The 17,957-nt window shown below is 46.5% G+C and overlaps 1 protein-coding gene across 1 annotated transcript; it reads left to right on the top strand.

Annotated features, from left to right (window-relative positions):
* The first annotated feature begins 2,648 nt into the window (after positions 1–2,648).
* LOC126547912 (uncharacterized) lies at positions 2,649–16,990 on the top strand. The gene is made up of 2 exons (XM_050195962.3): positions 2,649–2,958; positions 15,179–16,990. Exon 2 carries the CDS (start codon positions 15,285–15,287, stop codon positions 16,161–16,163), a length of 879 nt encoding a protein of 292 aa, XP_050051919.2. The 5' UTR covers positions 2,649–2,958; positions 15,179–15,284; the 3' UTR covers positions 16,164–16,990.
* The last annotated feature ends 967 nt before the right edge of the window (positions 16,991–17,957 follow it).

Consider the following 17,957-nt stretch of genomic DNA (forward strand, 5'->3'; position numbering starts at 1 on the left):
CGTCATTCTTAAGCTTCCGTTGCATGCCGCCGCGATTTTTTACCAGCCACCGCAAGCTAAGTAAGGGAAAACGGACCAATCGCAGACGCCGGCACCACTTTCTTCATCCGGTTATCAATTTTCAGTGCACTGGCTCTGCCCCATCGAATGCCTCTCCACTTGAGCGTTCTCCTCGCCTCTTGTCAGCCAATTAGATACGACAAGCCGCTCAGTGTAGGCAATGTTATTCGTTTTTCAAGCAAACAAAAGTGGCCTCCTATGAACGAGGATAGCGTTTGATTGGTTTGTTCAGACAACCCTGCGGGTGGCCGCCCGGTGCTTGCGTGGGTGGTTACGCAAATTTGACGTCAGAAGATTGGCATAAAAACATATTGGAATAGTTTTACGTTATAGCGCCCCAAGTCACTCCAAAACAAGTCTTATTGAAAGAAGCCCGAGAGTCACGCAACGTGCCTCGAGCGGCCAGTCGCGCGCCAATTTTGCATGCGTTTGCGGGCTTCTTTCACGCCCGGAAAAATACTTTTATGTAGCACGTATTGAGCAACAGAAAGCTGTATCGGGAACTGTATCTACAACTTTCTCATTGACACTTTTCATCTAACTATAATAATTGAGAAGTTGATTGATTTATGAAGACTAATTATCTAATTAGGCGGAATGCAAAAAATATTCTGAGTATCTCCAACCAACTACAAACAACATTGCCTTGGTTCGGTCCAGCTACGTGGCATTTGCATATCTGTAAAGTTTGGCTCAAGCTACATGAGACACCCTGTGTATTAGTGCAACAGAAGAAGTCCGACTGCAACTCGTCCCTGTTAATCTCCACCGCTCAGCACTCAGGTGGTGCTCGTATAATAGGTGCTAGGCTAAAGAAGTGCGATCAGATCGTCTTAAGTATACGCCCAATATATATTCACAATTAATAATATTTTCTTCAGTTACTCAGCAGCCCAGTCCACCGGTACAGAAACGAACGACTCACGGAGGACAAGTAACATTCTGATGCGCGACATATTTTTGACTGTGTCACTGTGATAGCATATATGTATATTGCAGGCATGCTACACACGTCAGCTGTATTGCACTTGACATGGAAATATTCCCCATGAATACTACTACTACTACTACTACTACTACTACTACTACTATCATTATTATTATTATTATTATTATTATTATTGGTGTTGTTGTTGTTTTTGTTGTTGTTGTTAGACTACCATTTGTTCACTCAATAACTTGCTAGTCATACAAATAAAATTGTACATAAACTGGCATGCTTAAATTGGGTACATGTGGGAATAATCAAAGTTGTCGTGAGTATTTCCAGAAGGCCATAACATGATAAAATTACTCAACATTACAAAAAAGGCAGAGACGGCGTTTCCTGCGCTTGAATCTCGTCGGGCCTCTGTGTAAGCGAGGGAAAACTTGATGCACTGAGAAGCATTTGCAATGTCCTTGAGGGGTCTCGTGGTACTTTCAGAACACTCCTACCAAGTAATATGAAGTTGCTTTAGTTCCCCATATCCAGTCCTATCCACATTGTATCTACTCTAGAGGAGCAGTAAATACTAAATAGCGATGAAGAAAGTCGTGGTTTCACACCGTGAACCTTTGCGACTGCCATAGAAGATTAACTGCTACAACTCGTCTCCTAACTACAGGTAACGGAGAGTAAACTTTACTGAGCGAATGGATAACGTAACAGTAGGGCATCCAGCAATTAGAGTTTGGAAACCGCGAGTTCACAGAATGGTGAGTAACCCGCCAAAAGGGCCACGTTGTGTGCTGTAGTCGTTACCCCAATTCGCACCACCGATACCACAGCCTCTTCTTAACGCGCGCACTTGAAACACTCGTACAAAGCTCGTCGTACATTGCGACCTTCATAGGCGGTTATGGTATGCGGATCCTAGCAGAGTAGTCTATTCAGGCAAACAGCGGCGCACGCTCAGACAAACAGGCGCAGCAGTCGTCGCCCCCATAACCGCCGCCGCCCTGCCCCTTCAGTCTCCCGCCAAAAGTTTCCTCCCCTACACCTCTTCAGCCGATCCCTTTTCAAAGTTCCCCATTGGCCAACAAGTCCCTGCGGGACGTCCAATCAGGAAACTCTGGAGCCAGGACCCCCTCTTTTGAATGTACCGGCAAGGGGACATTCAAAAAGTCTGCCCCCCATCGTACCCACAAAAAGGGGATGATCCCCCCCGCCGCGAGTCCCCAAGAGCAAAACAAGAAACAAAATTAGAGCGGCGAAACAGGATAAGAGCGCAGGCAGGAGAGAAAGAGAGAGAGAGAGAACCAAAAAATATATACAAGGTTGGGGTGGAAGGCACCGCACTCACAAACAGCCTCGTGGCACGAGCCTCAGCTCGCAGCTCGAGGCGTCTGCCAGGGGGGGTAGACGCGACGGAGGGCTCAGGGGTGCGTCTTTTCGAACCGGGGGTGTGTGGGCTATGGCACGAAAGAAGTAAAGGTAGGGGGGGGGGGGGGGGTGATGTTGCGATGGAGGGGGGGAAAAGGGGGGGGAGTGAAATGGGACTAGTCAAAAAGAAGGTGGTGCCGCCGGTAGGGGTGGCTTTATAAAAGCCAGAGTCGAAGCCGGTGGCGAGTCAATCGCGACCGAGCGCTCCTGGTTTCGACGACACCTCGTGCCATAGCTATATAGAGCAGTGCAAGCGGCAACACGTTGCGCCTCGTGGTCCAACCCGCGAGTGATCGCCTTCGTCGGCTGCCGACATTTGCGCATTTACGAACTGCATCTACGAAGGACTGCAGTGTGGCTCGCTCACGACTTTTCTGTAAGGACTGTGCTCTCGACAGACCCCGGGCGCCTTTCGGCGGTGGCATCAATTCCCGCCGACCGGTGTTGCTTGCCCGCACCGAGGGGCAAGGACGCTCGCTGTGGTGGCGCGGCATCTGGAATATCAGGCCCTTCGGCGCCAGAACACAGAGCAGGTCAGTTTTGCGTAGCACGGCTGCTTTGATTTGAATGTTTCCCTTGCCGCACACGTGAAATGCCGGCTTTGATAGCCGGCATCTCGCGCGCTGCATCTCTGTGAGACAAGCAATAGTTATCGGATTCTGTACTCTGGTAGCATTCGATGAGGTTTGACATACATCCATAGATACAATGAGCAGCTTCAACAAGCTTAGCTAACTGACCGAAAGCATGGTATCTTGCCGGTGAATTTCCATATAGTATTCTATTTTGTTGCGAATACAAATATTAACCTCGTTTGCTGTCTGTCGGCAAGACGACGTGCTACTTTGAATCACAAGAATACTTTCCGCAGTCATATGTAAACCACACTGACAATGTGTGTTTTTCTTCGTGATTAGAATAATACAGTTAACACTCACGAGGCAGTATCATTCGAAAATGGTAACACTGTAGCATGCAGCCTTGGCTGTTTGGGGCATTGTGTACGCCAATATTGAAGCCACCACTGTTTCTTTTCTTCTCGCCTCGCTTATCTTTCTTCTCTTGTTTGTGTTGAAAAACATTTGTATAAAAATAAAAACATTTTCTTGGTTTTAAAGAAGCTGCTGCCATTACAGCAATTGCGCATTTGACAGTATCGTGTACGAAGTCGACAAATACAGTGCCCAAGACGCATATTAAATGCTAGAGTTTGCGAACAGATAGGGCCACTTACTGATATCTACACACCTATTCTGGCCATTATTTAAAGCTTCCTCTCGTAACTTCCTTTCATCTGTGTTACTGTTCCTACAGAGAGTCGTGGTTTTCTCAGAAACTTGGTCAATTCTCCAAGGGCAGTAACAAATCTAATGCTTATATATAGTATCAAGCTTACCTGCTTCAATGGCTCAGTGACTAAGGCGTTCCACTGCTGTGCTCAAAGTCTGGGGTTCAAATCATGGCCACAGCAACCACATTTCCACTGCTGTGGGATGTAAAAAAAATAAAACGTCATGCATCGAGCATTCAGCACACAATTAAGAGAACCTGAGATGGTCAAAATTAATACGGACCCCTCCACTATGCGGCGTCCTTTACAACGCCTCGGTTGCATATGTGAGATGTCATGCGCCATGAGTAAATTAATTATTGGCCAAATTTAATTGAAATAATGCCAGTATCGCATCCTTACGAAGTGCTTTGATTCTGTTGAAAAACCTGCTACCAGACAGCCGTGGTCAGCGCCGGCTGTTCAGGTAAAAGTAAAAATCGGCATCTCCGCACATGTCGCAATTGACAACAAATACTTCGATGCCTTCCAGGTGCTTCATCTTTTATGGTTGTGCATGACATCACGCTCCCCCGAGGAAGGAACATGTTGTAAGACTGCTCGAACGTAAGCAGCAAACTTCAAGTCGGGCTCTGTAATTTCAGTTTTACTCACTAGTATTATATGCAGAGCTCCAGGAATAACGGGCACGGGATATTTATCACATATATATTCTACTCTCCTTTGAATTGCTGCAGAATTCGTATTCGACATAAAAGATAGTGAGCTCCGAAGCCTTGGAGATGCTTTCAAACCAGATTGATAAAATCGAATGACTCATTACAACCAAAATAAGAACATTGAAAATGTTGTGAGAAGCAACAAAGAAATACAAAACTGAATGTGCGCTTTTGTGAATCATTTTTCTCCCTTTCTTTCTTCTAACCTTCCTTATTAATGTCTTTCTTTCCTTTGCCCATGGCGCCTCAAAGCGGAAAACTTACACGTCCCATGCAGTGTTCTACGCCTTGATTATTGGGGAGGAGCCAGTTAAATCAGCACTGAGATATTAGGCTGCTTATAGGTTTGTAACGTTGAACGTATACTTTGCAATTAGGAGCTAACCATGTCCCCTACAGGGCTGTTGCAGAGCACAGAGCGAGCTTTTTTTCGTACATTCAAAATATAACCAGTCGTAGGGGTTACGTGGCCTTTTCTGTCGCAAGGCCTTGCCTGTATCGTAGAGCCTGTATTGTAGGGAAAGGTTAAGAGATATCGGAGTGATGCGATAAAAGCGCACCGCATAACAGGATATATTTTGTCACATTTTAGTGTTTGCCTGCGCATGTATAGGAACATTTTAATTCTCGCTTTCTGTGCCAAGCACGTCGTCCCCGTTTTCGAATATACAGTCAGGTTCATTACTTTTAGACACGGTTTCGCTCGACGCGAATGCAGAATATATTTGCGTCCGTTTGCGAAGTTGCTGTTTCCTGGCGCCATATTTCTTTGGGTGCTGTTTTTTTTTTTTTAGATGTAACTCGTGAGGCGCTTCAGAGCAGTATGCAAACAAAATTGTGTACACAGCACTGAAGTCACTAACATTCCAAAGCCATGGTGCGCATTGTGAGAGTCATACTGAAGTACATAGTGTGCCGGGATAGTGTTGACCACGCCATGTTTGTTTAATATGCACCAAAATGTACGCACACGAGCCTTTATTTTCATAGCTGTTAGGGGCTCTTACTCTGCTCGAAATGGGGTACGGCGTCAGTAACGTAGCCGATATCAGCTATAGGCTAAAATATATGGACCTAATTAAACAAAAAGTCGTTTCACCGTGGTAGATTAATGCTCTTGCGCTACGCTGCTGAGCTCGGAGCTGCGAGGTCGACTGCGCCCGCGGCAGCCGAATCTTCATGGGGGGTGAAATGCAAAAACGCTCGTGCAGTTCGATTCAGGTGCTCCTTAAAGAATCACAGGTGGTCAAAATTCATCCGAAGTCCACCACTACGGTGTACTACAATCAGATCGTGGTTTTAGCACGCAAAACCCCCTCCCTCCCCCCCCCTTTTTTTTTTGTACAGACGTTCCGAACCCCCTCTGGATTCGAGCCTATGTCCGCCGCATGATGCTAACCGAGTACGCCAGCTGTTTGAAATGCGCTGCACAAAACCGTATAACGCAGCTGCTTTCCCAAGTGTCTCGCGGCGCCAGACGACAAGGCCCGCGACGTGCGACAAAGCTTTGTGACGCAGCATGCCGGAGCCATTGTGAAGCTCCAATTGAACTTATTCACTAGAACGGCGGTGGATTCCATTTGAGAACAGGTGATCATGTACTTGCTGAGTAGACAGTCTTGGCACAAAGATTAAGCTAGTGGGAGACACAGATATAGCCAGCTCTGCACAGTGTCGCCCTGCCTTCTTCACCTATTTGAGCTCGTGTCTCCCACGTGTTTTACCCGCACCGGCAATCTAGACTTTAAAGGGTCTGGGCTCTGGGTACTTGTACAGCACTTCCGGTTATAATCCTTAATTCGGTCTGGAATGGTAGCGCTCGCTTAGCAGGTCGTGCTGTCGGGCCAGGTCCCATAAAGATGGCGGTGCTACCATAGGATCTCAACGAACAAAAAATATTGCCGGCAACATTGTCAGGTGTTGACAAAAAGTATGCATTATACAACTACAATATCCAAATCCAAGGCCACATTCAAACAAAAGTGACGTCGACAGGTTGCGCATCACTCACGTGAAATTTCGTGAAGCTTTTACAGACGACACAAAGAAATAAAAGGAGCTTGACGCTTTTCCGGTCTAAAAGCATTTACTCACATCATAATAAAACATAGGGCACGTGATGTAGGGCATGTGACTCGCACATCAGCAATGGCATGCCGAAAATTGTGCGTATGAACTCACGGCGTCACGTAATTTCCAGCAGATCACGTGAAGGCGAACGTATAACCTCACATTACACTCCCTGCCTCTAATATGCCATTTGTACACAACTGGCGGAGCTAATTCGATCCACAAAGTGTCTTCGCTCAAATGATGAAGCGCCTCATAGCATTTGTCCAAGACGCCTTCAGTATACCCGATAGATGGTAACTAACGTGCTAACCTTTCATACGTTTAGCTCTCCGCATGTAAAACAAAAAAAGAAAAAGAAATGTGAACAGATGGTATAATTAAATTGAATGAGTTATCGAAAATCGCACATAAGTTAACCGAAGGGGTTGTTCTTATGGGTGGTGAAAACCTTTATCACCAAATCGCCTATCCTGTGGGCGCGGCGTTAAGTAGCTGGTCTAATGCCTTTCCTTTCTTAACCATGACAAGCGAAATTTCTTTTTCTTTTCTGCGGAAGAGTTTATCGACCGTTCGGGAACACTCAGGCCAACGACCGCCGGTTTTGTCTCCAGTGCAATTACTCACCTACGCGAAGAACGCGGTTCTCATAAACACCCATAGATGTCGCGTTTACGGTTCACGATGGTCTGCCTCAATGGTCCACCACCCCACCGGCCCGAATCGATTGATGTTTCGCGTCTGCACGAGGCTCAAGCCTACTTTATGTTCCCACAGCCTGCTAACGCGTACCAATTCAGCGGCCATCTTTCCTCCCCTCCAGGCATCATCTCTACGTCGAACGAACCTGCACCACTACGCGCAGACACAGGCATAGCGCGCCGCAGCATTTATAACAAAAAGCGAGACAACGACTGCATTCATTGTGAACGTATTAAAAAACACGCGCGCAAACACACGCACATTCAGTTCGAAAGCGTACGTGGCACTCGACACCACATGCTTTCCCGATACACGTCATTTGTCTTCGCTCGATTTTTTTATTTCTTTTTTCAGTATCGAAATGTGCACAACTGCGATCGTTCCAGGTATCTGAGATGGTTGGTAATAACAATAAGAATAAGAATAAAAAAAGAAAGCTTGTGTGTGTCAAACACGAGCCACGTGTTTTTATCATCTTGCCTTACACCCCATAGACTTTTCTCTCTCTCTCTCTCAATTTTTTTTGTTATCTTGCTTTTTATGCCTCCTGAATAGACGGCACAAAAAATACACGGCCAAAGCTGTACCCATTCCAACCTGTTGAACCGTGCCCTCGTTGCATGCCTCTTTACCACCCGCATCACTCGCTTTCTTTTTGTGCGCAAACCTTTCCTTTGATATGGATAGTTGCATCCAACAAACACGGCATTCACACAGCTTGCTTATGGCACAACAATCCCACGTGTTGTGTGTGTCTTCTTTCTTCTACGCGAATCGGACAACGAGCTCCACCATCGTAATCTGTTCTTGTTCGTTCTTTCTGATTTTCTTCATTTTATTTCATCTTCTTTCCGAGAGCCTTCATTTCAAGACGACACTCGTTGAATGGTGCAGCTCTAAGAAATGGGAAGCTCTCTTTCCCCCAGCCCCTCTGTTCTGGCTTTCTGTCTTTCCTTTCGTTCTTTTTCTCTTTTGTCTGGAAGATTTTTTAGGCTATAACTACAAAAACAAATGTGGCAAAAATATGAAACACAAACTCAGAGACACACAAATGCGTACTGAGAACGAGGGTAAAAAAAAAATTGAAGACATGCAAGAACAAGTGCCTGTTGCTGCACTTATTCTTAGCTGTAAAGGCTCATTGATAACATGGCACAATTTTTTTACCCGCTTCCCGATTGCTTTCGGAAGCCCACTTCTTCCAAGGTCGCGGGACGCCCGCATCAATGGGGCACAAGGCGGGCGCCCCTGGTCGGTTCAGAGTTTCCGAACCCTTCGGAACCCGTCCGGGTGCTACCCCGACCCCCTTTCCGCTCTTTCTGCACAATCTCCCCGTCCCAAACCCCACGGAGCTTCGTGCCTCTTGCGATTTTGTTCAACTGCGAAGTTTGTTTATTTTCTTTATATATATATATATATATATATATATATATATATATATATATATATATATATACGCTTTCTTCGCTTCGCCTGCTGATCTTCATAGTAAAACTATTGTCAGCTCCCTGAAGCTGTGCAGCTAAGCACCATACCTAAGTTCAGGGGTGCTTTTATTTTTCGTCAAGCTTACTTTCATTTTTTAGTCTGAGACCCCGCTCTTGGTTCAAGATAAAGAAAAAAGAGCTGAAAAGGTTACCTTCTCTTTTTTATTTACATGCCGCAAACGAGCGAATGTTAACCAGCCGAGTCGGGACGAGAAAATTAATGGAACACGCATAGATGCGTTGTGCAGCAATAACTTATCCCTCTATACTACACTCACGGGCTTTCATCCTTGATTCATCGTTCATACTATTTCCTCGTCTTCCACCCGTACCTTTATCTCTCTGTCTCTCTTTTTATAACCTTTACGGTTGTATACACATACAAACATACATACATACGCACCAAAGTGTCGTGGTGTACGCACTCAGACGCACGGCTATTCAAGCTGCGCATAATGGTTGCTCGCGCGAAGTTCGGCGCATGTGCCTGTTGCTTCTTCAACAAGGTGGTAGATATACAGCCCAGGGGTGACGTTATTTAATGGAGTAAAGTGGCAATTTCGGGAGGCGATCGAACGTTTTTTCTCTGAGACGAAAGCACCGAGAGGGGCTCGCAGCAGGCCTATCATTTATCAAAGCCGCACGTCGGCAGGTCTCAAGAATACGCCAGTATTGACTTCTTTTTATTATTATTATTATTATTTAATTCATTGGAGCAGCGACGAAGGTGCTGGCTCCTGGTGTGAGATTAAGTGACGGCCAACCGGCGCGCGTGGTGCAGGTCTGGCGTCTGTACGTTGGGCTTCGGCCATTATGTGCCCTTGCACCTGAAGGCGCGCACTTCGGCTATACACATCGGCGCCGCGGCGCGATCGAAATGCATTGCGGTGACGAACACCCCATTTAAAGAAAGTGGCGACAAGCGTTCTGTAAGGGCGTAGGGAGAAGGTCTTGAGTTATGGTTCCCTGGGAGGCATCGCCGTCAGCTATTGACGCCTTCGCGGCATGTTCGTAGAGGGCCTTTCCGTGCGAGCTTCGTTTATAAGACTGCGCCACCATTCTGGCACCCTCCGAAGAATGGTTGTTGAGCGACCGCAACATAGGCTGGCTTATTCTTGACTCCATGCTTTCGGTATGTTTTCTATGTGAGGTTTTTCTTATTCTTTTTTTCATTTTCCTTTTTTGTGTGTGTGTGTATGTGTCTGTGGTTGGCACTGACATCTTTCCTTAACACGCGTCGCCCGCTTTCTGGCTCTTCTCTGCTCGCACGACCTTCTTTTAATCTCGTCCTCATTGCTCAAGTTTCCAGGCATAGATTCGCGTCTGATACAGCCCTCACACAGGCAGTTACGCGATGAAAACGAACGTAGAAAAAATCCATTGGTACTCATGAATTATAGCATCTTTCATCTCTCAAGGGCGGGACAGATGGAGCGCGAATACAACTTGCATTAGTGGCGTGTGGTGTGGCGCGAAACCCCGTCTACACTACAAGCCCAGCACTGAGGACATAAACACGCAGCAAGACTGCCGCAAGCTGCGATGTTTGCAATTAAAGACAAGCCAAGCGCTGAGAAATGCTTGGTGGTGCTCCTTCAGGCGTAAGCGTTAGGTTGTTGTAAGGGGCTTGAGATGGCCTATCTTTGCCACAGGATAAAATATTTTCTTAATATGCGAAAGATTCCCCAATTCGTGCACGTAGTAAAGCTTTTGCTTCAATAAGTTTTCAACCAGCAAGAGGTTATAAGAAAAGTACTTTATTTTCTGATTTCGCTTCAACTTAAACTGTATCTTCGGGGCCGATTCCACTAAAGTTAAATCGAAAATATTAAAAACAGGAAGGAATTGGAAATCATAGCTCTACTAGCGATTGCGACAAAAAAATCTTTTTGGTGTTATCGCTTTCCGGTGAGTGTGAGATAACTTCCTGGCACAGCGAGTGTGAAAGGGGAACGATAGAAGCGCCTCTTTATCCCTCAAAGTAGATTTATGGTTGATATGTACAACCTGCATCAACGAAGTCCTGCAGAAGGAAAGTATAGTAGATGGCATTACTCGTCTCCAGAAACAACAGGTCATACCAGGACAAATGTACATGCAGAGTTCATGGATGCCAAGGCTCATGTGAAGCACCGGCTTTGCTGACGTTGGCATAGTTGCGCACACAGATCCCCACTCCCATACGCATTGCGAAGTTGTTCATCGTGCTCGAATAAGACGGTTAACGACGCAGGACACTGAAAGCAGATGACCATTATTAAAAGAAAGAAAGAAAACGGGAAGAATAGAAGGAATTTGGCGCGTTGATGTACCTCGGCGGGCAGGTCGCGCCAGTCGCGCTGTCACCCAAATGTGGACGACAGGAGCTGCCGCCGCCTGCGGTGAGTTGCGAGCGCGAATTGGCAACAAGCGGCTGGGGCGGCAGAGCGTCTAAGAATGCGGGCGTCGCCCTTCCTCCACCGAGCTGCGACCGGTAACAACGCGCGCCACCCTCTTCCGAGACGTAAATAAAGAAAGCAGGCGCAAAGAGGGGAGAAACACGGGCGAGCTCGCCTTTGGCTCAAAGAGCAGGCTCGCCCGCCGCTTTTGGCGCGGCGCACTTGGGTCTTCTTGCGAGCAAAATGAAAGGACGCCGCGGCGGTTTCTAGAAATGCAAATACTACAGTGGCGCGTTTATTTTGTCGCTAGTGTGCCGTCAGGCGTGGTTGCTGCTGCTTTCCTACGCGGAGGGAAACAACTTAAAGCGATCCACTGGGGAGAGAAACAGGGGCTGGGAAGCGCCCTATGGAATGCGCAGTTTATACGGGTGCCGTTTTCTACCTTTTTCTCCCATTTGTCCTCTCTTTTGAGCGGTGTAAAGTTACGATGTCCCTTCGCTTACCTGCGCTGTCCTCGCTTCTTGGGACGGGCTCTGCGTGTTTGGGGAAAATGCCTGAGTGACTGACCGTTATGCAGATGGTGCGTTGCACGCATAACGTGTATATTTGTGTTTGGTGCCCAAAGAGAATGTCAGGCGTGTCCCCGGAAAAAAGCAGGTTTTTGGCGGCAACGTTTTCCTTCTACCGTGGCAGTCAAAATTTCTCCTGAATGGAACAAAAGCTACCACAGATGGCAGCGGTGGTTGCGCTTGGACTGCGGCTGAAGGCTATGCGAAAGAAAATGAAACAAAATGTCAAGAGCAAAGTATGAACTCTTCAAATCGTACTTGTGTCATTGTGCAAATTTGGTCTTTGGTCTTTTTCTATAGTCTTCTCCCAGCGTAAGTGTTTCGTGGTATTTCGCGAACGTAAAACCATCGGACTTTCTGAACAGATCCCGTGAAATAGGCCTTCTTGTGCGCCGTATAATTTGGCAAAACTTTCTGATTAACTAAACACTGCGCCGATGCAAGTATCCCAGCTTCGCTGCCAAGTAAATGTCTCATATTCAAAACGCAGTGACAACAGATCGAAGTCAGTGGGAGTATAGATAACGCGACAATCACCGCATGCCTTTGATATTTTAGGCTTCGTCGGAGCCTTTGCCACCTCATACATTACGTGTAAGGCTACATTTGAATTTGAAAGGCACGGATGCTGAACGGAACGCGGTCTGCTTTCCGGCGTTCCTCGCTTCAACCTTCTATTTCTGCACGCTCCTCGCTGGACCGGACGCTCATCGAGCGGGTTAAGCGCGCGACGGCCCGATCGGATGTCGGACCTTTGACACAAAACGAACTGCACCCACTCCAGAACGCCACGCGAACCCAGACTTCAATGGAAGACCGTGAAGTCCTCTCAATAGGAGCAGAAGAATCCAAGACAGAAGCCCCGTCTCAATAGCGGCCGAAACTTCAACGTGCGACGCTCGTATACACAAGAGTCTACGGTATAAGTTCGCTATTGTGTTCCTCAAGTGGCGAGTGACCGCAGAGCCTTTCATTTTTGGTCAAGCACAGCGATATCTGCACCCTGTCGCTTAAACGTCATCAAAGGGTCCCCGAGGCGACCGTCACTAGTCGTGCAGCGGCCGTCTACAGTAGACAGAGATCGGCACACGGCGCCATGCTGTGATCAATGATCTTCGCGCAGCAGAAAGGTTGCCAGAGCGTCCGTAGAGGGAGCCATGCATGCGCTTTCCTCCAGTGACCGCAGTCAAACTCCGAGGCGCACAAAGCTTCCGCAGCCTACATAAGACTCCCACGGAGAGGAAGGGAGAGAACGTACGGACAGAGAAAGGAGCCCTCCCCTCCGGGGCTTCCTTCGATCGACCTTTCTTTCGGCCCGATGAGCCAAGACTGTCCGGGTCAAAGTGGACCTGACGTGAGGACAACTGGTCAGAAGATAAATTACCTTCGTGCATTGAGGTACCGAATAGTGCGGGGGCCAAGGGTATATACCCTTATAAGGCTGGCCAGTGAACCCCTACTGGCAACCAAACAGGGCTGTCTGTGTGTTCCAATCTACCTTTATACCCCCTCTTCTTCCGCCTGCCGCACACATGTGCACAATAAGACTGGCCCCATTGTCGCCATAACTCTTTCATTCGGTACAGAGTTGAACTAGTACGCTGCCGGCCGCATCAGGCTTGGCAACACGTACGTATGCAGGAACACTTCAAGGCGGCCTCAGGAAAGGACTGTTCGCAAGTTACTATAGAAGGGGCTAACGACAAAGAACAGTGAACGTGATTAGGAAGAAGAAGTCGGTTGCTGTGTACGACATCCGGACGCCACCGGGAACAAGCTGAGGACGTGAAACCCGAGATGTACGGATTCAGTGTGGATCATTGTGAGCAGGCTTACAACTCATTCACGCGTCGTCGAGCGCCCGTGGATCCTGTGTGGCCACTGAAGTGGGTTTGTTAGCGGCGGCTTGCGCTCTCGTTTCGAGAAGCTTGGCCTCGGTTCAGAAGAGCCACGCGTTGCACAAGCGGCGCCGCAGTGGCTGAATGCTTCACTAGGTTACTCGTGGACTTGCTTTCTAAAACATGGTTGCCTGAATAACAGTGCTCCTGCCGATCCGCTACGCTGTCCAAAGTGCAAGTGCACTGTCAGGGCTGTGTTCAGTTCACGCCCATGGGCAGATCGAATTTCACAAGGGAATTTCACGAAGTACACGTGCACAAACTGAAAACGACTCTTTGAGGGCCCCGCCATGAGCTGGAAAAGTATGGGGGCGCTTCAAACGGACTCGTTCTGGCAAATTGGAGGCGAATGTTTATTCCATCGTGTTCCGTGTTATTCCACTTAAAAGAAAACCGTTTTGTGTGTGAGTTTTTGCTCTGAGCGTTTATACCGTGTGTTTCAGCGACGATTGTCCCTGATAACTAAAAATAAGGAATTTGAGATAAAATGATCATTTTGCTGACCAACTTTCATAGCAGTGGCGGACATCAGAACTTGCGCAATAAGCACCAATATAATAATTATTTACCAAATTTCATGAATTACATTTTATTACGCATTTTCGGGGCATGTTGTAACAGCCTAATTAATCTCATCAAGCACTCAGAGCACAATCTTTTGCTAGACAATTTGTGTCTAATACCAGTTTGAAGAAACACAGACTCAAAGAAAGCCGTTAAACGAATTGCTGTTCCACTTAATAGTTTTCCGAACAGCATTTTTCCACAGTGCGGAAGCGTATTAGCACGAACAGCAGTGCATGTCGCTGCAGATATTGAGTACTTCATTTTAGAAACTAGGGCAAGGCACATATTCTGTAACAGTAGGTCATGCTTCGAACATAGGTGCGTCCTGAAGTCTCTGATTTAGAAGTTAATTAATGCAAATTTCTGAAATACTAATTGTATTGGATATTAGAGCGCAAATTATTATTTTCGCTGCTGCTATGAAAAGCTTGGTCTGTAACAATTGTAATTGTGTCTCGAATACCCTATATTTCATAATTTGAAACTGTCGTTGCAGAAAAAGGTGGTGCAGTGTAACTGTAGTTTCTTGGCCAGAAATTATTTTTAGATTTAGGTGCACGTTAAAGAACCCCCGGTGGTCAAAATTTCCGGAGTCCTCCACTACGGCGTGCCTCATAATCAGAAAGTGGTTTTGGCACGTAAAACCCCATAATTTATAATTTATATATTTTATAAATTATTTTCATAGGACAATTTTTCATAATATGCTGCTTTTGCGTGGTAAGAATAAAATTCGTGAAGCAAAGGTGTATACTACTGAATTCAGAAGCTTGGGGCATTCAGAAACAACTTTACTCTTCAGCGCCCCTCCAACAGTACTTACTCTGAATTGGTTATTAGACAGGGTACAAAGATGGGAATGGCACAAAGGGGAATTGATTTAAGATTCACAATGATAATGAAGGGGAGGGGGATGATACAATTAGTTTCCAGCGAAATGGGGCCAAAATCCTTCCAATCCCATTCTGGAAGATGCTTTACTTGCTTGTACATGCTTTCTGTCCAGAGAAAAACAAACATGCTTTTCCTGTAATTGCTCGTTTTCTGAACCCCGTATTTCCTGTCATTGCAGGCTTTACACATCGTCGTCTTGAAGCGAGACCGTGTCGAGCTTCGGTTCCCTGTCAAGAAATAAGCGACCACGTCCGGCACAGCTGCGACTACTCACTAGGCTCCTAATGGCCCCGGCAATGTTGTCACTCAAGTCAGAGCTCCCCATGTCACCACCAGATGATGCTGCCTTCCGCAGTGGTACTTCGGGTGGTTTCAGCGAAGACGATGACCTCCCGGACGAGCGCTCCCCAACATCTTCTCAGGAGCTACTCAGTCCCTGCCCGTCGTCTTACATGGACGCCGACGATTTTGACGACGACGAGTCCGGAGACTCTTCCTCCACGGCATCCCAGCTTTCCTCTAGACGCAAGCGGACCCCGAAGACGTCGGCACGATCTAGGACAACAGCTTCAGCAACAACGCTGAAGACACCAGGGCAGCCCAAGATGAAAAAGACCCGGCGGCTCAAGGCCAATGACCGCGAGAGAAATCGAATGCACAATCTCAACAGCGCTCTGGATCGTCTACGCTGTGTTTTGCCGACTTTTCCCGACGACACCAAGCTGACCAAGATCGAAACGCTCAGGTTCGCGCACAATTACATTTGGGCCCTTTCGCAAACGCTCAAGATAGTCGAGTCTAAGGCGGAGAAAAAGGATCCACCGGAGATGCCTCAGGACGCGCTCACGACGACGCCGACATCGCCCGCTGGACTTCACGAGCCGACGACCACGCCCTTGGTAGCGACGCTGACCCCGTTGGCTACCGCTGGGCCTACAACACCTCGGGGTTATTACACGCCCCCTCTGTCCGTTACGTCATCGCCGTCGCCCGTGAGACAGCACACACCTTCATCAGCGTGTCTAGGGTCACCCTCGACGCCGTGGAACTTGTCATCCTGTCCGGGTTCTGTGGTTGTGTCGACGCCGGCTAGTTCTGTGGACTTTTCGGACTCCTCGTGTTCTGGATCAGAGTGCGGCTTCACGACTTACGAGGCCTTATGAGGAACGCCTGCGCCTAACATTCACACCGACTAAAGGCCCCAGCGAGTGGACACTATGTGTGTGAACAACGTGTGAGAGTCAAGCGAACATTGCATGGCGGGCTGATACGCACACGCGACGAAAGAAAGACCATTCGCGCAATTCTGTGGACTTGGGTGCTGGGGCCTAATTGCCTAACACCTTTCATCAGCCCTCATAGAAACGACGTGGACATTGTGGCAATCTTCATGATACTCGAATAATTTAAGCCTTCTTTATTTCGATTTTCATAACCGCAATATATAATTGTATAAGGCGATTTCTACACCTATGTGACCTCCATATGTGGTGTTCCAAACAAGTGTTCTAAACGTACTCTTCTAAAAGGCCGTGGAGCTGAAGACATGCAGCGTTGTAAATCAACTTTTTTTTTCTTCTGTGCAATGTCGTGCAAAGGTAAATTCATGCTTCAGTTTGCATAGAATAAACACGGCTTACAATAAAAGAAGATTATAAGACTCTATATTTAATATGTGCATTCCTGTATAACAGAAAAAAAATCGTATTTAAAATACTTTTGCTGCGGTTTCAGTGCTTTTTTTATATAGGATAGTTAAAGCCAACCCAAATCGAATTAAAAATACTATGTTCACCTATAAAATGCTGTAATACCTTGGGCCCAAGGCCAGATGAAAATGTTTTTTCACCATGCAGTACAATTGCCATGTGCCTATGCAAACATCCTCAAAATTCAACGGGCATGCCGTGTACACTGTTCACTTTTCGGCAGCAGTTCTGTATTATTTATGACATCATTTTCACCGATCAATAAATATTTCTGTACAAAACTTAATGTGTCCCTCACTGACTCTCTCTTGCTACACAAGTGGCTTGTTAATCATCAAGCCATTTTCAGCTCGTAACATATACCTATGTTTGCTTCCAAAGAATGCAGGAGTTGGCTGATATATTGTACGTTGCAAATACCGACCGTTTTGTGGAACGAAGTAGCTCTACTGAGTGTTATTGTTTAGAAAACAACCTGAGCAGCCTATCTAGAACACAGGGCATTAGCTTTCGGAAGATATACGGGCCACGAAAACTTTTGCATAAGATTTTAAAACATTATAAGTTTATTAGGACTAAGTTTATAACTTTAATATTATTATTATTACATGTTTGTTAGTTATTAGTTTAGAGTGCTAAACTAGACCAGAGCAGACGCTGCCAAATCCATGATGTGACAGCGAATTAATGAGGTGACGTCAAGTGGGCGTCAAACACGTGCACAAGTTGAGAGTTTTGCAGATGAGGCAGGTGTGTGTGCGTGTGTGCGTGTGTGTGTGTGTGGGTGTGCGTGTGACCACATTATAAAAGTTCGCTAAAGGCGCCAGTTGTGTGAGTAGATACTTGGAACACACAAAAAAAAACAATAACATCATGAAAATGTCAATTCCAAGGCATCACAGTATTTGGGCATATGGCGTCATTGAGATTAAAATGTCATGTGATATTTCCTGACAGACGCGGGAATTCTTAAAATCTAGTGCTACATGATAATTATTATTTTAGTACCAATATTTCAATTTTATAGTGTTTCAAAATGATAATATCACACTCCACAGGTGTCATGACGAGTAATTCCAGTTGTTCCTGTTCTGTTGGCTATTTATAGATCAATTAGCGCAGCATAAAATCGACGTGGGTCGAGATGGATCGTTCTTCACCCGACTAGTCAGAAAAAGTACTTTTTCTTTTAATTAAACATCTTATGACAAGCGCACTGTATAGTTTGGACACGAAAATGAGGGCACA

The sequence above is a fragment of the Dermacentor andersoni genome, chromosome 1 (genome assembly GCF_023375885.2).
Source record: "Dermacentor andersoni chromosome 1, qqDerAnde1_hic_scaffold, whole genome shotgun sequence".
Taxonomy (NCBI): Eukaryota; Metazoa; Arthropoda; class Arachnida; order Ixodida; family Ixodidae; genus Dermacentor; species Dermacentor andersoni.

Bases quoted from the DNA above. Each gene is read 5' to 3' on its own strand.
- LOC126547912 (XM_050195962.3), top strand. From the start codon at position 15,285: ATGGCCCCGGCAATGTTGTCACTCAAGTCAGAGCTCCCCATGTCACCA.